The 19,658-nt window shown below is 31.8% G+C and overlaps 2 protein-coding genes across 4 annotated transcripts in view; one reads left to right on the top strand and one right to left on the bottom strand.

Annotated features, from left to right (window-relative positions):
* LOC130895696 (PTB domain-containing adapter protein ced-6) overlaps window positions 1–8,503 on the top strand; it is a 29,568-nt gene extending 21,065 nt beyond the window's left edge. For both annotated transcript variants that reach the window (XM_057803168.1, XM_057803167.1), the window contains exons 3-6: window positions 1,173–1,412; window positions 1,586–2,060; window positions 3,456–3,792; window positions 5,980–8,503. In XM_057803168.1, the coding sequence (XP_057659151.1) occupies window positions 1,173–1,412; window positions 1,586–2,060; window positions 3,456–3,792; window positions 5,980–6,054 (1,127 nt within the window). In that variant the 3' untranslated portion in view covers window positions 6,055–8,503. The remainder of the gene's footprint in view (window positions 1–1,172; window positions 1,413–1,585; window positions 2,061–3,455; window positions 3,793–5,979) is intronic.
* Window positions 8,504–8,846: 343 nt separating this feature from the next.
* On the bottom strand, window positions 8,847–15,712 carry LOC130895693 (SH3 domain-binding protein 5). 2 transcript variants are annotated; one of them, XM_057803159.1, is made up of 7 exons: window positions 15,146–15,712; window positions 14,905–15,076; window positions 14,701–14,766; window positions 13,595–13,975; window positions 13,153–13,421; window positions 12,848–13,094; window positions 8,847–11,660 (listed from the first exon to the last, which is right to left on the bottom strand). In XM_057803159.1, exons 1-7 carry the CDS (start codon window positions 15,501–15,503, stop codon window positions 11,525–11,527), a joined length of 1,629 nt encoding a protein of 542 aa, XP_057659142.1. In that variant the 5' UTR covers window positions 15,504–15,712; the 3' UTR covers window positions 8,847–11,524. The 2 variants fall into 2 exon arrangements, with proteins under 2 accessions (XP_057659142.1, XP_057659144.1); XM_057803161.1 differs by lacking the exon at window positions 14,701–14,766 and having other exon boundaries at window positions 15,146–15,679.
* Window positions 15,713–19,658: the final 3,946 nt, after the last annotated feature.

The raw sequence follows: 19,658 nt of genomic DNA, 5'->3' as shown, positions 1-19,658 counted from the left end.
CATGTTCATAGGACACATATGCCTGTTGAGTAGGTCTCACAAAAATTTGCTCTAGGTGGGATTATGTTGGACAGTTTCGGAAGAGCATCTGGTTTCTGGATCACCGAATTGCTCTCTTCTGTATTGAGTCTAGCATCCTCAGGGTATGCTTGGAATCCGAACCGAGATTGTAGAGAATTAGAGTTCCGCATCCTCGAAAGAATCCTTCAAAGATGGATAAGAAGCTGTTGCGGGATATATAGCTTTTTGGTCTTGGAGTTTTTGTGAAGCTACCTTAGCTAATTCTGCTGACTATGCTGACTATGCCACGACATATTGCTCCTAACCCAAGCAAGGGAATTTGCAGTAATGGTGATATTTTATGTATCAGAAAGTGAACACTGGGAGCCAGATCTGGATTATACGGTGGATAAGGACACAATTCGTTCAATTTAACCATCGTTGCCATAGACTTGTGAAGCGGTGCATTGCGTTGGTGAAAAAGTTGACATTTGAGACCGTTTTTCTTTGATTTTTGTATTCAAAGGATCTAACAACTCTATGTAGTCTTCTTTATTGATTGTCTCTTCCTTTTGGAGATAGTCGATGAACAATATTCCATGTGCATCCCAAAATATTGAAGACTTAACCTTCGCAACTGACTGTTGTGCCTTTGGACCTGGTTTACCGGATGCAGTCCACTCAAATGATGATTCGATTTATTACGTGTAAAAATGGCCAAACTCTGCTCTGAATCATCAACACGTTGTTGGTTTTGATCTTGATGTTGACCATCATCAGTTTCTATACGACCACGTTGAAATTCAGCAAATGGTTCTATCCGATGGAACAAAGTCTGGTTAACACCTTTAGAGCTATTGCTGAGATTGTACAATATTTTCTTCATCAAGCTCCGAAATTATCTTGTGGACGTTTTCGTCGGCGACAGCCTTTTTTGGAGCGTCTATTGCTTGAATCGTCCTCGGTGCCTATTGCGCCTTGTTTAAACTAATTTTCAATAAATATCACGACAGCTGTCAAATTTATACACATGTCCTAACTGAAAATCATATAAATTTAATACTATTAGCGCCATCTATGTGTCAGCATTTGATCCATTTCATCCAGATATTGCTGTACCTTCTATAGCGTTAAATGCTACTATGAGATCAATAAATATTGATATTCTTTAGGAATAGAAGTCGTTAAAGAAGGTATTCGTAAATTACGTTTCAATCAACAATTAAAGAAAAGCGAAAGCGGCGCCAAAACCAAAAAAGTCGAATTAACGATAAGCGTCGATGGTGTCGCCATACAAGAACCCAGAAGTCACAATATACTGCATCAATTTCCGTTGCACCGGATATCCTATTGCGCCGACGATAAAGGAGAGAAAAAATTTTTCTCGTTCATAGCGAAACAACCGAACCAAGGTTAGAGGATTCGATAATTATCGAACGAGATCTGAAAATTCAAGTAATGATCCTTCCCTCCGAAATAACGCACCTACCCCGTCGGTTTTATCCCCGGAGTCTCATTACTGAATAGTCAGATCTCTAAATTCGAAAATGGTGGCGGCGCGTTGAATATTCAGGTTTTTTTTCAGTTGATAACGACGCCGAGGATACTCACGAATGTTTCGTGTTCATTTCGGATAAATTGGCCGAAGAAATAACTCTAACGATAGGTCAAGCGTTCGAATTGGCTTACAAGAGATTCCTGGAGACGTCCGGAAAGGATTTAGAATCTCAAAGACAGGCTATGATAACCCAACAGAGAATCAAGAGATTAGAACTGGAAAATAACGTTTACAAACAGAGGTTATTGGATTTGTCGCGTTTTTCCAATATAAACGTCGAATTAGATCAATATTTGCGAAGCAAAAACATCAAGGATATATTGGATATAAAAGGGGAAGGGCAGAATGAAAAGACGAACGGTAACAGTAACAACCAGCCTCAGGTCAATGGTACTACGAAGGAACTTCTGGATTTGAGTTTCGAGTCAACAAACGGTAACCTACCACCGGTTCCGCCGAGGACTTTCGATAACGCACCCGTAGTTGGAACCAAACTCGAGGGGTATGTACATAAAAATTATCTCTTGTCATTGTATTTAAAATACAATGATATAATCTTACTTTGTATTGTCACTACCTTGGGTAAGAGTGCTTGTGGATAACTGTACAAGTTAATTTCACATTTAATAATGTTTTACACTAATTATAACACTTTAAGAACTAGCTATGCACTAAGATATCGCTATTCTCACACTTAAAACTTGATTACACCACTAAATACACTAATTTTGACACTACAAACACTCTAAGAACTAATACTACACTAAGATATCGCTCTTTGCACACTTAAAACTTGATTACACCACTAAATACACTAATTTTGACACTATAAACACTCTAAGAACTAATACTACACTAAGATATCGCTCTTTGCACACTTAAAACTTGATTGCACCACTAAATACACTAATTTTGACACTACAAACACTCTAAGAACTAATACTACACTAAGATATCGCTCTTTGCACACTTAAAACTTGATTACACCACTAAATATTCTAATCATAACACTACAAACACTATAAGAACTAATACTGCACTAATATATCGCTTTTCTCACACTTAAAACTTCATTACACCACTAAATACACTAATGATGAAACTACAAACACTATAAGAACTGATACTGCATTAAGATGTCTCTATTCTCACACTTGAAACTACATTGTATCACTAACTACACTAATTATGACACTACAAACACTATAAGAACTAACTTTGCACTAATATATCGCTCTTTTCACACTTGAAACCTAGTTACTTCACTAATAACACTAATTATAACACTAAAAACATTACAAGAACTAACACTGCCCTAAGATATCGCTTTTTTCACACTTAAAACTTAATTACATAAATAATTACATTAATTATAACACTACAAACACTAACACTACACTTAAATATCGCTATATCACACTAAAAATTTCATTACACTATAACTATCGCTCTTTGCACGCTTAAAACTTAATTACACCATTAATAACACTACAAGAATTTTCACTGCACTAAGATATCGCTATTTCACGCTTAAAACTTAAATACATTAATTATAACACTATCAACACTACAAGAACTAATACTGCGCTGAAATATCGCTCTTTTTACACTTAAAACTGGATTACACGACCAAGTACACTAATTATAACACTACAAACCGATAAGAACCAACTATGGACTAAGATATCGCTATTTCAAAATTTTATACCACTACTAATTACTCTAGAACTAACTTTGCATTAAGATATCGCTTTTTTCACACTGAAAACTTAATTACCTCACTAATAACACTAATTATAACACTACAAGAACTAACACCGCTATATCTAATTTGAATTGTCATGATGTCGTCTTTGACATAAAGTGACTTTAAAAATGATAATATCGATTATGTTAGATTGCTGTTCAACGAATTGGATCCGGACAACGATTTCGATCCCAGATCCTTCGAAAATAGTTCTTCTACCGATATCACTCCAAGTCCACCTTTGATAGCACCGCCGCCGAAAGCTCCAAGACGTACCAATCTCACCGTCAACAACTGTAATTACAATGAATCGCAGGGACAAGATCTATTCGGTACTACCCCTTTCGCTCCAAATTCGACTAACAATAACATCATGGACAATAAAATTTCCGATCCATTCGAAATGGGAGATTTCTCCACAGCACCCACCCCTCAAGATATCGAAAACGCGATCGGTTTGTTAGACAAGAGGATCCTGGAAATGAAGGTAAGTTGAAATAAATCGAGAAATCGAGGTGGCCCTTTTTGGAATTTATTTCAATCTCTAATCTATGTACGAGGTGTGGCTATTAAATAACGAATCTTATATACGAGGATCATTCGATTGAAATTTCTACTAAACTTTACGAGTTTGGAAACAAAAACAATAAGTGTGCTAAATCTGGAAAATATTGTAGATGGAGCAGCAATTCGAAACCAAATCTGACCAATTTCGCCGTGGAAAGATCGGGGGTATCGGTCGGTACGTAATGGGATCGTTTCTTCTTTTATTCGGCGTTGAATTAGTCCAATAAGTCGATATAGTACAATCCCGTGATCGTTTTCTTCTTCTCCGGGTAGAATAAACCTTGAGAACCCCAGAAAACGGCGGTCATCAACTTTCCAATCGATAAGACAGTATTCGGATACGTTCTTCGGGTGAAGTTCACCGTTTCGACCGTTTCTTGGTCTCCAAGGTGTACCAAGTTCCCTCGTATAGAGCTCAAACACTGCTCTGAAGGGGGTCTCACGATTCTGATCCGGAACGAGCAAACGCGGCATCCATCACGTCAACAGCTTTGTTTTGTCCAAAATTTTAGCCAGACTATGACCTACGTGATTTTTTGAAACGCCTACTGTCTCATGTATCTCACGCACCTCTCACCACCATCTTTCAGACCACGAGATTGTTGATTTTTGTCAAATTGAATCAGCTTCCGTACGAGGTGTAAACAAAATCAGTCACTTTGACGTCTTCTCGTCCATCTTGGAAACTACTTTAGCGCCCCAAAAACGCGTGCACGTGATAAACGTTCCCCATCATACGCTCCTTTAAATTACAAATTTCACCTACGGTTTTTCTCAAGTTTTACAACAATTGGTTGTTCTAGTGAAAGAAACGGCTATACTGATTTGTTTATTCGAATTTTACTATTGGAAAAGAGAGAAAGGGCATCGGTTTACTACTCTCTCTCTTTCTATTCGCCAATCAAATCGAAACTTGTTAATCTTCTTCTTTGTCGTTTCTACTTTGACGTCACGGCGATCCAATCAGAATAAAGAGATAAGGAGATTGGTAAACCGATATTTTGTCTCCCTCTACCAGCAGTTCGAGCTCATATCTCGCTCTCTTTAATATCACCTCTATGTTTAATGTAAGAGGTGTGGTCATCAAGTTTTAGGTTATGTAATACTGCGTCACTTCCGCTGTATCTACCTAGCAAAAACGCTCTATCTTTTAGTTTCGCTTCAATATCGAGGTCGATAGCACGTTTTTCTCATGTTTTATGCACATTTTTTGTCAAAAAACTGTTCGAGTGGTGTCGTGAAGATGATTCGTATTGCAAGCAAACATGTTTAACCATCTGAAACCTTCACAAATCGCAGTTGGAGTATGAATACAAATGTCAGTCTAAAAAACTCTTATTTGAATGATCGAAGTTGCACAAAAAGGGGCGTGAATTAGTACAAGATGATCCATGTGTAGTACTTCCCTTTACCACTCGTACCAACTGGTATATTACATCTGACCGTAGTCTAAATCTTCGTGCGTTGTCTGATGTGTTGAATCAACAAAGGAAGCGTCCTCAAGTGAAGGATTTACTCCAAAAAGTTATCCCAATAGCGAAAATCACTAGAGATGAGATCTGGATTTGGTGTACGACCACGAGACCCGTGAACAAAGTTAGCAGTTGAGTGGGGAACGTTCAATGAAAGCAAATATGTCTTAGTCGTGACTCAATGTATTGTTCTTATCCACGACATCATGGAAAGCGAAATAGTGACCGGAGTGACCCAAAATCGCGAAGATAGACTTGATTTTGCTTCCGCAATGGATTGTGCGAAAATTTTGGTTAAAAAAATCATTCCAACGATGCCGAACCCACCCTATAATCCTGATATTACCCCGTGCGACTTCTTCATATCCTATACCGTCATTAAAACAGGGAAAAATCATTATGGGTGGCGTAGATGAGGTTATAGAAGCTGTTAACGTTAGTTATATTACCGAAGATGTTTTTAACCATGGAAGAAACGTTGGAATCGTCGTTTAGAGTTGAAGACTATTGGGAACGTTCGATTCAAACTCATTTTTGCTCATTTTTTATTTATAAATTCTCGGAAATTAATTGCTACACCTTGGTATGTATTGTTATTCGTTAACTATGATTAATTATTTTTTTTTTAATTTTAGACTGGATTTAGTCGCGGTATCAGCTTCGGCAATGACGATTTTTCATTAGAGAGCCTGGATCCACTAAAAAACTAACCCTTATTTAGAGACATTAATAAAAAATAATACATTTACGACGATGATTTGAATATTTTTCATTGATCATAAATTACTCATCCTGTATTTTTGTTTGGTGAAAAAAAGTGGCTGAATTCTGTTGATATGCTCTTGAAAATATTGTAGCATGTAAATTTTTTGGTAATACACCCTGTATAGTTATGAATTTATTTGAAAATTTCCATCCACTATGCTCTCCAAAAGTTTTTATTCTAGAGAATTGTTGGATCCTCTTATTAAAATATTTGTTGATACTTCTTTTCCATCCTTCAAGCTGTTGGAGAACATACAAGAGGCAAGTTTTGATTTTGGGGACTATTTAAACCTTCTTAGAGTGTTTCACTTGCTAAAAAGTGTTTCGATACTTTTATTTCATTGGATATAGAATTCTCTCAATGTACTTTGGTTACTGTTGAAGATTTCTATCCTCCATGCTCTCCAAAAGTTTCGATTTTGAGAATTTAATGGATCTTCTTCGAGTGCTTCATTTGTTGAAATGTTTTGATACTTTTTTTACATCCCCCAAGCTGTTGGAGAAGATACAAGAGGCAAGTTTTGGTTTTGGAGACATCTTAGATATTCTTGGAGTGCTTCAAGTGTTAAAATGTTTGTTGTTACTATTTTTCCATCCTCCATGTTGCAGAAGAAGATATGAGAGACAAATTATGGTTTTGGAGACTTGTTGAACCTTCTTGGAGTGCTTCACTTGCTAAAATGTGTTTCAATATTTTAATCTAATTGGATTTAAAATCCTGTCAATGTACTTTGGTTACTGTTGAAGATTTCCATCGTCCATGCTCTTCAAAAGTTTCGATTTTGGGGATTTAATGGATCTTTTTGGAGTGCTTCATTTCTTAAAATGTTTTGATACTTTTTTTCTATCCTCCAAGCTGTTGGAGAAAATACAAGAGACAAGTTTTGGTTTTGGAGACTTGTTATACCTTCTTGAGTGCTTCACTTGCTAAATTTTTTTATACTTCTATTTTATTGGAAATGGAATCATTTCAATGTACCTTTGTAATTGTTGGGGATGACTTTTGTTTCTTATCTGAAGCTAGTTGGCGGGTTCTGATGAGCAGGCAAGAAGTTTAATTGAAAACATTTGGCTCTAAAACTATTAAAAGCATTCTCAATTGCGCCTGTCCTCTTTAAAGCCATCTCAAACGTTTCTCCAATTCAACATAATGGTTTACCAGTTCTTGTTCCTGCTTGGGAGTGAATGCAGTCATAAAACTTGCGCCTTTGAGAGTGCGTGGCTAATTTTTGAAATTATTTTTCTACCTGATGAAGTCTAGTATAAAAATTATGGGAAAATAATTTTAAATCACATCTTTCTGGGGATATTTGAGCCCAATAAACATTTATTCAAAACTAGTTTTAAAATGTCTATAAGTCACCCTTAATTATAAGTTATTGGGACACAGATTTCGATTATAAATGTTGTTATTGTATCCCCTGTATAATAAATTGTGTATTTGTTGATATCCTCGTAAATGTATTATTAAATGTTTGTCATATTGGCAAAAAAATTCGTGATTTTATGACTACGTCAAAAAAATTTTTTTTATACATAAATTTGCTCGGAGTATTATATTTGATATAGAATGGCCCAAAAACATTTTTTTTAGTCTCATACTAAAATATGTATATTTATGTTTTCAAGAGTCCCTTCAAAACGGCAGGCCATAACAGATTTTTTAAGGGTTTCTCCAAATTTTTAAAAATTTCTAAATTCGATTTTTTTAATTATTTTTCTCGTTAATTCATTTCTTTTTACAAGAAAAATTCTGAATATCCTGAAAATCTCAAGCCAAAATATTAATATATAATTTATTAAAGTACTTGTCTTGGAAACTTTGAAAAATTTGGAAGAACCTTCAAATAAAATACTCTAAATTTACTTAGGTTACTGTTAAAGATTTACATCCTCCATGCTCTCCAAAAATTTTGATTTTGGGGATTCCATAGACTTTCTTGGAGTGCTTCATTTGTTAAAATGTTTTGATACTTTTTTCCATCCTCCAGGCTGTTGGAGAAGATACAAGAGGCAAGTTTTGATTTTGGGGACATTTTAGACATTCTTGGAGTGCTTCACTTGTTAAAATCTTCTCTTTGAAACCTTGGAGCGACCTTTAAATATTAAAATTTCTACTTGAGATTTTCAGGATTTTCAAAATTTTTCTCATAGAAAGAAATGAAATAATGAGAAAAATAATTTAAAAACATTTGGAGTCATTTGAAGGGGACTTTCAAAACATTATAAACTCACAGATTTTGGTACGAGACTCGAAAAAAAATTTTTTTGGGCCACCCTAATATACATATATGTGTATCTAATGTTTTTCCCACTATATTTTGTTATATGTATGTTATTGTTGGATGATTGATATGTTTCGAATTTGATAAAATATATAGATATTTTTGGTAACTATATATACCTAATTAACATATTCCTCAAAAAATTAACCGTCCTGACATATTTATCAAACAATGTTCAAAATGACAGCTGACAGTTTTCTATACTGTATAGAGGCTAAAAATGTTATTTTTCTTTTCTATGTAATACAGCATTTGTCTTTATGGTTACACAGCTATTGAATATTCTGGAAAGTTTGAAGAACCTACAAGAATATTCAAGAAACAATAGGATTGACTACAAAAATAGCGCAGAAATACAGAAACCTGTTATTTTAAAATGAAATAAAACTTGTTAAAAATCCCAAACTAAACATTTACACTAAATTCAGTAGGTCAGTGGAAAAAAAACTTCATTTACTGTTGAATATTTAATTTTAAAGACTTGATAACAATTTATTATTTTAACATTAATAATATTGCTTTTTAGTTTGACTAGGTCTAAATACAAAGCTCTTTTTATAATATTCCAAAAAAAATATCAACAATCAAAGGCTTAATTTTAAATATATTAGCCTCTATTCACTAAAGTATGCTACACCCCTGGTAGTGTGAAATTAATATTAGTTTAATTCTATGGCATGTGGTTGTCGACAAAGAATATATTGAAAAAAAAAAGATTTGAAGAAAATGTCATATTCAAAAACAAAAAAAGAAGAAATTGATAAGTTTTAAACCATAAAACTAAAAAACCAATAACGACAGTAGTGTTACTGAAGTGAAAGTTTACGTTTATTATTCAGTATTACGTTGTATTTTTGTAAAAAATCCTTGATAAAAGTGCCTTGTTATCACACACACTCGTTTATTTGAAGTAATATTTCATATACCACAACCAGCAATTCCAACACATATCCAACCATTTTATATAATGCTTGGTGTTAACGAATTTCTTCTATTAATTCAAATTTGCTAACCAAACTAGTTAAAATACCCTAAACCTAAAAGGATTCTTCTATTCCCACTCATAACTGAAATTTTTTCGAATTACTTTTTTTATCGAGTAATTTTAACAATAAAAAGAATTTAAAGTTGAAAACAGCAAAAGAGATATGTGATATATCCATGTCAGAGATTTTAAAATAAAAATATCCAGGATCAAAACTTGGATAGACATCTAATATTATCATTAAATATTTTAACGAATAGGAAAGATTTGGTACAAAAGACATTATGTTTTTTATAGTTGTGATTCAAAATATACAGAGTTTCGTATTGCGAAGGAATTTTATAGACAATATTATCCAGTTATCTTTGATGAATGTTATCAAGGTGAGTGTTATATATTTTGCCTACTTCTTTGCATTATAAAGTTTTGTATGGGTTAAATTGACAAAAAAGTATTTATCAATCAATAAAATCTACAAAATATTCCATTGCATTGCTGCACACTATTGCTTGATACATGTTCTGGTAAATCAACTAGTGACACAGTCCACAGGTGATTTAAAGTCATGGGAAGACACTAGAAAATAACTAAATTTACAACATCACCTGTGACTATAACAAATTATATTTCAATGTTGTAAATAATTCAAAATACAATAAAAAATATGATAAAAACAACAAGGTATCTATAGTTATTCTTATTATAAAATGTATGTTTTCTCTTCACCTAAATCAATCAAATACAAATAATAATAATGGAGATAATTATCATCACTAAACATCTTAAATATAAAAAAAAAATGCTAAATAGTTATTCAAAATAGTTGACAAGCTTGATAAGTATTTGGGTATGTACCTCATGTATTGGAAGAAATTCATTTAACACAAAAAATCAACATTAACGATATATACCTTAAACGAAATGAAACAGACCCTTCTTTGAAAAAAATAATCACTGTTGATGAAAAATGAGTTCTGTACAGTAACATAGTTTGAAAACAATCATGGCGCAAACAGAATGAACCAGCACAAACCACATCGAAAACTGAAAAACAACAAAAAAAGCTCATGCTGTCAGTTTGGTGGTATTAAAACCTTTTCACTGCAAGTATTACTTTAACAATAATTTTTGGAATCCATTAATATGTGTTTATGGGACTATTTTAGCCAGTTGCAACGGTTCAATGTTGAAAATCTTGCGCCCGACTTTAGGGATGGACCGCAAGCACAGAACATTCGTCTAGACCTACTAAAATGGGGCAAAGCCGGGAAAGCTTCACCGGCCTGACTATAGAAGTGCGTCGCAGTGAGAAGGTTAATGTTAATTAAGGTTAATCTGCCGGAATAGTCAAATGGGAAAGGTTTAGTGTTCTTCGAAGTTTGCAGAATTCTTTGAATGATCAAATTTTCACAAATGATGATGGCCTTCAATCGCACCTAGTTCAGTTTTTTGCTGATAAGGACCGGAAATTTCATGGGCGCGGAATGATGAGGCTGAAAGAAATATGGCAAAAATGATGATATATAATCGTTTTATTTTATATTACAAAACCGAAATTACTTTGTCGCCTTTTTACCATTTTTGAAGGCTTCGACCCTCATCTACAATGGCAGTTTAGATAGCTGGGGCAAGTAAGATGTAACAAAACTAGAAAGTAGTGAAATGAGGAGAGCAGAAGTAAAATAATTGGAAAAATAAAATAATCAAATCAAACTTATATTTCACACTAATGAATTGAAATAAATCAAAATTATAAATTTTCAATATAATAATTATAATCCTAAGGTAACTAACGAACTAATTTTAAATCACTACCTTTGGATGACTAGACATAATACTAGAAGGAAACCGATTCAAAAAATAAATTTATCTTGAAAGTGCAAAAAACTGTATATTAATATATAATTTAACACGTTCACTGCTCACTTATATTTTCACTATATAATTGTGGTTGAATTCTGCGAATTTTTTTTCTTAATATACCCAAAAAATGCCATTTTTAACATCTAATTTGCTTTGTACTTTTTCAAAAGCCACGATATTTATTATAATTTTAAAATTAGAGAAATAGCACTTTCAGATAATTTATTCATTAGGTAACGATTATTATTGTACTGATATTATTTATTTCATAATAGTTATATTCTAATTTATCGGTTGACTAAATACAAGCTGTGGTAAACTCACGACTTCGGCCATAGGAGTGCCCAAAACTTGTTCGCAAACTGTATTAGGATCCAACATCAAAGAATTTATTTGCTCTTCGTTTAACATATCGATACTGAAAATAAAGTTTCTTGTTATATAATTACTAGGTTTCATAGATATAAATACAATTTTAGTCGAATAATCTACTGATGTGTGGCAATTATAGAATTTTTGAAACAAATATCCACGTAATCAATTTTACCACCTAATATGGTTTGAAAAAAAAAATAGTTTTGGATAGTTCATATAAAAAATATAATCGATTTCTAATCGAATATAATTAAAATCGATTAATCATAAAAATCAAATAACGTAATAAAATCGAATTTTAATAAAAATCGATTACCCTTTAAAAAAAACACGTAATAAAATCTAATTTCAATCGATTATAACCAAAATGGATTATATATAAGAATAAAATCATTATTAAAAGCGATTGTAATGAAAATCGATTATTCGTAATAATAAAACCACGTGATAAAATCGATTTTTGATCATTTATAATTAAAATCGATTATACATAAAAAAAATCACGTAATAAAAGCTTTTTTTATTTGATTAGAATCAAAATCGATTGTTCATAAAAACAAAATCACGTAATAAAAGCTTTTTTTATTTGATTAGAATCAAAATCGATTGTTCATAAAAACAAAATCACGTATTAAAAGCGATTACAATCAAAATAGAAAATCACGTAACAAAATCGATTTTTAGTCGCATATAATTGAAATCTATTATCCATATAAACAAAACCACGTAATAGAATCGATTTTTATTTGATTATAATCAAAATCGATTATTCATAAAAACAAAATCACGTATTAAAAGCGATTACAATCAAAATCGAAAATCACGTAACAAAATCGATTTCTAATCGAATATAATTGAAATCGATTATCAATATAAACAAAACCACGTAATAAAATCGATTTCAATCGATTATAACCAAAATCGATTATATATAAAAATAAAATCATTATTAAAAGCGATTGTAATCAAAAACGATTATTCATAAAAATAAAACTATGTGATACACTCGAATTTTAATCAAAATCGATATTAAAAATCGATTATTCAGAGAAACAGAATCACGTATTATAATCGATTATTTATTAAAATCGATCATCATCATAAAATCACGTAATAAAATCGATTATAATGAAAATTGATTATACATAGAAATAAAATGACGTGACAAAATAGATTTTTACTTTTCAGAAATCGATTATTTCAATTGATGTATAATTTTTTTATACATACCTCGAAACACTTTCGGTATCTGAATTATCATCGTCGATCGTAAGATAAGCGAGTGTTTTTTCTAGAGGACTCGGAATTTTTCTGGTAGATCCGTTTTTGAACTTTTCCTCGGTTAAACCCAATTTCGGTTCGCTGTTTCTTCGTTCGGTAAGCGAACCGATATTCAGCATCATCATCCCTTGCGAAAAGATTTCTTTCACTTTTTCGCCAGTAGGACCGAGGAGATTATCAAGACTTTGTCGTCGATCTTAAAAAAAAATCGATTTTAGCGCTCAATAAATATATTAGAAAACAACATTTACTACCGTTAACTGAACGATCTTCATTCTTTAACGATGATCTGCTAATCCAATTTGATATGCTATGATCTAATTTTATTTTATTTTTTATTGCCGAATATTCGTTATCCGATTTGGGATTCGGCAAAGTTTTTTGTCTCGTCAAAAGCGGTTTCCCAAAATTAATATTGAATTGTTTATTCGGCGAAATATCTTCCGGACTACTACCGTCCAAATTAATTTCGGTCCATTCGCTCGAGTGGCTTTTAGCAATACTGGGTCGTTCGATTTTTTCGCTAAAAACGTATAATACAAAAAATTTCATGTGAAATAATCGATAGTCGTTGCCGAAAACTGTGCTAAACAATTTATTCAGATCAACTAATATACTTTTATCAATTTATTCGACACACCCTGTATTTTATTCAGTATGAGAAATATTCGTCGAAACGACCTTAATAATACTCACCTACTAGAAACGGGTGATACAGGAGAAGCGTTAAATAAAGGGTTCCTGTATCCATCAACATCTTCTAATTTGGAAGCAACGGGACTAGAAGCATCTCCTAGTTTTTGAGGAAGACTTTTGAATTCTTCAATCAGTTCTTGAGCATCATCCAACATGGATATATTAGAATCCAAACTTCTCTGTTTACCGCTAGCAAAATTAGCGGCAAGAAGAGATACTCTTTTTCTATTTTGATGTATTTCGTCGGATATTTGTTCAAGACTTTTTAAAGCATCTGCGTAAGTTAATTTTGCGTTTGAAACTTGCGATTCCAAAGCGTGGACTTTCGCTTTTTGTTTCTCGAGCAGTTGATTATAGTGTGCTTTCATTTCGTAATAAGGTCTGGGAAATACGAATATTAAATGACAAAATGTTCATTAGAAGATTCTAAAACTTGATCAATTTTTAAACAGGATTGATACAGATTTTGATTAATGCATCTCAAAATCAATTAATTGGAATATAAATCTGTCATTGTCATGAATTAATCATGAAGTTTGACATTTTTAATGGTGAACTTGGAACCTATTGGTATACGAATGTTATTGAAACATTCATCTTAACTAAAAAATGGTAACCAATAACAGTTTATAGATCAACTCGCTTCTACTTTTGGTGATAAATCACCATCTGGAGCTACCGCACTTAGCTACAGGATGAATTTCGTGAAGGTCGTCCAAAACTGGCTGTTGTGCTAGAAAATGTCGATCACATATCAGTCCTTGTTTGACACCCATTGATTCCTTCTTATTATAGAAGATCAAAAATAAATTGCGAGTTCAACGTTTTTCTACTCCTGAAGAAGCGGTTGATGCGTTCAAATCACATGTTTTGGAGGTAATGTATTAATAAAAATAAATTCAATACAAAACGAAATGTGACACCAATTTATTGTTAAATTTTAAAGATTTTAAAGATTTCAATACTTGGAATTGTTAATTTTAATAATCAGAATAAACCAGTTCGCCCCTGTGATTTATTTACATGAATTCACTTAGAAATGTAAATAAACAGCAGGATTGGACTGGCTAATTTGTTACGACAAAATAAAACTAAATATTACTTACAAAAACATCAAATCATGCTGGGACAAAATGTTACTCATTTGTAATAAGGATCTTCGAATGGATAAACTGAAGAAAAATGAAAAATAAATAAATAAAAATAAATGATAAAAGTCGAGGATTGTGAAATGTATTTTGAGATATTCGTTGTTTTATATCAAATAGGTTTAAAAGAGTGGCATTTTTTATATTTTGTGTATTATTTACCTGCTTTTGGTTATTGCTCTTTTCAATTCTTTTTGTAAGCTTTGTACCTTTGTATTAGCTGCCTCATGTCTAACGCACGCAATTCTGTGCTCTATTTCAGCTACTCCTCTTTCTCTCTCGGCATCATTGACTCTCTGAGTAGCATGATTAAGCATTTCTTGCCATGCAGGATCTGTAGATAAATATATTGAATTGAAAAATATAGATAGAATATAAGGAAAAATGAATTTATTTTGCTTACCAAGTGTTCTTCCTCCTAAACCTTGTTCCGCCAAATAAACCATTTCTCTAGCAGCGCTATGGGCACTGTTAGCCTTTTCGAATTTACTAGCTGCGATTTGAGATTGTTTAAATATTTCATTAGCATAAAATCTTGCTTCATAATATGGTCTTGCTCTTTCAACACACATCCCTAATTTTACTCTAATTGCATCTACTTTAAGGGTACTTTCACAGAGAAGTTGTTTAAAAGAAGTTCTACATTCATCTAATTCTACTTCAAGTTTATTAATTTCGTCGGTGGCATTATTCAATCTTTCTAATTCAACATGTACTCTGGGGTCAACAGTATCATTAAATTCTGAACCATTTTCACACATTATAAATTATTTCAAGTGAGAAATTTTGTCAAAAATGTTGCGATAAACGTTAATTCTTTATTACATTGTTTATTTCAGTTAATATCAAGTATAAGATAATTATTTAAATGATTATAAATATTTGGTCTAAAGATTTTTTAATAACTTTGACATTTATTGACAATAGAAATAAATATACCAATTCTTCTTCTTTTTCTTGGGATGCAGTTATCTCTTAGCAGTGAGTATTTTAGCATGTGTAAAATGACATTTGAAGTAGTGTTTCTATTTGGGTAAACATGACGATCGTTTGCAGTATAAATAAGAAGATATTAACTGATTCCAAAATTTGTTTCTTCCAATGAGAATCTGGTTTCCTTAACTACTAAATACATTTAACGTCATTCATATATCTAGATAAAATGAAGTATGTATGGTTTCCCCCAATAGAAAAATTGAAGATTACGGGTTAGATTTATCTATTTATTTATGTTTAATAGCCCTGACAGCTAAGGCATTTCAAATCACAAGAAGAAGAATTAAGTGTTTCAGCATTAGAAAATATTCAAAAATACTTTTATTTAAAAGCAAAATACAAATTAAAATGATTGTATTGCGCAGTTATGATTAATTAATGGTTTTGATAAGTTATTCTAAAATCTTGTTATGATAAATATGGTTATTGTGTGAATTTTAATAGCAGCACATTAGATGTAGAATTAATAAGCAATTTAAGCTTTGTTACATCGATGTTTAACAATTATATGATAGTGTTTGAACTGTAAGTATATACAATGTGTAAATGTTTAAAGTAATGTCCTGTCTGATGCTTCTATTTTTCATATATTTGCTTTGTAAATATTTTTGTTAACATTTCAATTCTGTGTGGTATTCCACGTAATAATCAGTCTATCTATTGATGTTTTAACATGTTCAAGCTGGACATAAGTAGGCTTTTTGATAGCTTGTCTGGTCAAAATAACAGTGACCAGCTTTTGTTATGCTTTTTTGGTTTTATTGTTTAACTTAAAGAGAAGATGTTTTTGATTATTATATTTATTAAAACTCTTATTTATTCTTTTCATTAGTATTGGAAAAGAAACAATCTCTCATGAAACTACAATGGGTACAGGCTAGCCCAAGTGGCAGAAATAATGAATATGACGTGTTTATCAACCAAGTTTTAACACTCTAAAAAAATATAAAGCAACTTGGAGACACCCAGGAGGAAATATCAAAAGTATAGATCCCATCCTAGCCACAAAGGGAATTAGCAGGAAAACAACGGACACAAGAACCTATATCTAAGCAGATATGAAACAAAGAAAAGTACAAAAAAATGGAACGCAGGAAAACTAAAAAAAGAAGAGGCTATGATATAATATCAAAAAGAATATAAGAAGATCAAGAAAAATTACTTAATAGACAAAAAAGAGCTTAAAGAAACGCGGAGAGACATAAGAAACAATATTGCAAAAACGGCGGAAGTCATACTAAACAGGGAAAAAAGAAAAAATAAAGATAAGAATGTGAGGAGGCAAGAGAACAAAAAATACAGTGATAACCAAATGGCAGAACAAAACAAACAAAAACCTATTGAAAAACAAAATCATAACCAAACAAAACAACAAAAAGGAAGAACAAGAACTTAAAAGAACGGAAAGAAAGATAATGAGAACCAAACACAGGAGGGAGAAAGGAGAGGAAATAAAAACTAGGAAATAGACAAAGAGCTGGAGAAGAAAAATATACTGAGATACATAAATGCACAAATATTCAACTGGGCTGGGCATATAATGAGAGGAAAACCAAATGAAATGATCAAAAGAATAATGCAATAGAACCCATTGGGGCCAAAGAGAAGAGGCAGGTCAGAAAGACTTGGAAAAACAAAATAGAGGAAGATATAGAGCACTTAGTATAGAAAACTGGAGGGCAAAATGCCGGAACCAAAAGGAATGGAAAATAATAACAAAAGCAGTCAAGACAAACGAAAAATTATAAAGAAAACAAAAATATAAAACGAGGAGTAATCCACTTTAAAAAAGGATTTTGAGGCGCTATAAGTGATAGCCTTAATCTAAAGGATTGAAAGGCGCTATAAGTGATAGCCTTAATCTAAAGGATTGAAAGGCTTGATGATGATGGCGATTTAACAAATTATCTCTGTGAAAAACCCTTTTTTTATGTTATTTTTTCAATTTTTTTCTTTTCTCTAGGTAAATGGTGGCAATTGGAGAAAATTGTTGATTGATAAATGGATTAGAGAAGTAGGAAGTAACTTCAAATTAAGGAAATGAGAAATAGCATCAGCAGAATTATTTTTGTATTTTAGTTGAAAACTAAATCGCTTAAACAAGCATGCATTTGTTGATAAACTACATGTTTTTGGAAGTAATTTTTTTTCTGAACTTATCAGGGTAAGGTTTCTTAATTTTAATATTGATATATATTCTGTATCGATCTTACAGTTTTTAATTTGCCTTTTTATTATATAAAATAATTGTATAATATAAAATCTATTATACAAATTTGTTTTTCTGTTCTTCCAATCATTGAACCTTAAGATGGGATATCGAGTGTTATTTGTGAACTTTTTTGGTGTAGTAGGACTCTAATTATTTCTTTTTATAGTATTTTCTTGAATATGAGATAATAATCGTTCAAGCAATATTATTCATTTGTATTATTATACAGGTTGTCACTTTGAATATATAATTTTGTTTTATCACATTATTTCTTTTGATGTGGCTCTTTACTCAAGATTGTATGTGATGTAAATACTTCATTTTCTGTTTAAATCTTGTACTATAATCACAGTATCGTTGGAGTAATAATTAATATTTTATTATATATTTTAATCCCAAAATTGTGATTCACAAATTCGAAAAATGGGAATATATGACGATAAATAATTAAGCAAATGATGTTGTTTAAAGGACATTCTGTATATTTACTATGTTTCCGACTATATGTTATCAAATTTTTGTTATATTTATCACATATTCTCAAAAACTACTATAATTAGAATAATTTATTATAGTTTAAGAATCAGTAACATTTTAGAAAGATGATTTAGTGGGGGAGATGGGAAAAAGAAATACTTATAAATCTTGTAGAGAAAATTTGTACTGATTGGAAGTGCTCTGCCACCTCCTTGGAATGATATTTAAGGATAATCCTTACAGATACCACTTAGTTAAGTCTCCCACAAAATTATCTGAGTAAATTGTTCTTAACTTGATCATCATTCAAAAAATGTTACAGACGTTTCTGCTATTAGTCCTTTGACAACAGGCAAGATCGTACACGACACCCTGCATCGCATCTAGCTACCTGATATCCATTGTAATTGAAAAAAATACACATTCATCTTCTGTTAATCTTATACAAAATCCAGGTTCCCTAGAAAATTCAATTTTTGTTGGTTGATTCTTCCTGAAAGTGTTTTCATAGCGCCTGTCATATCCGCAACCCGTTATACGACGCATAGATAATATAAAGACAAATTTTATAAACTGAAACCTGATACTTTTACTTATTCTATGATTTTACGATTTTATCGTTGTCTACCGAGCTATGCCGGAAACTATAAATAATCTTTTCCATGTAATTCGACAACCAATTCTAATATATAGTGTTTGATTGGTTGCCTACCATTAAGGGTGAGATTAAAAGTTTATAACGATTTATATTCAAATTTAATATTTTTAAAATAGCTATCTAATGAAATCAGAAATAAGAAAGTATCCAAAAAACAAAAAGGTATCATGTATTTTTTTATGGAGATTCCGAAAATCCAATTTTCATGACTTTTCACCACTATTCGTCGCTTAATGATTTTTTTTCGGAGAAACTGATAGCTTTTCTGGGATCCTTATATTAAAATACCCCTCTGTGTGAGATTTGAGCGAAATCGGGGACAAAAATTTTTTTTTAGTATTTTTTCAACATACTTCAAAAATATCGAAAGTAACATGTAGTATTATATATTTTCTCATCGAGGCTCTGAAAATCATATCAGTTTTTGGATCCTTTAGTATCAGAAGAATACGATCAGGAGCAACTAGTTTTTACATCGTACATCTCCTCAGTCTTATATTATCCGGAATTGAATCAGTTTTGGATAGGATTGTTTCTTGGGAACGGTATATGGGTGTTAGATGAAAGAATCTG

This window comes from Diorhabda carinulata, chromosome 6, assembly GCF_026250575.1.
Source record: "Diorhabda carinulata isolate Delta chromosome 6, icDioCari1.1, whole genome shotgun sequence".
NCBI classification, from domain to species: domain Eukaryota; kingdom Metazoa; phylum Arthropoda; class Insecta; order Coleoptera; family Chrysomelidae; genus Diorhabda; species Diorhabda carinulata.
This window is presented reverse-complemented; position numbering and strand designations above follow the sequence as displayed.

Coding starts and splice junctions, on each gene's coding strand:
- LOC130895693 (XM_057803159.1), bottom strand. CDS start 15,503: ATGTGTGAAAATGGTTCAGAATTTAATGATACTGTTGACCCCAGAGTA. Junction 13,422..13,594: donor GTATCACCCGTTTCTAGTAG/GTGAGTATTATT, acceptor ATACGTTTTTAG/CGAAAAAATCGAACGACCCA. Junction 11,661..12,847: donor GATACCGAAAGTGTTTCGAG/GTATGTATAAAA, acceptor CTTTATTTTCAG/TATCGATATGTTAAACGAAG.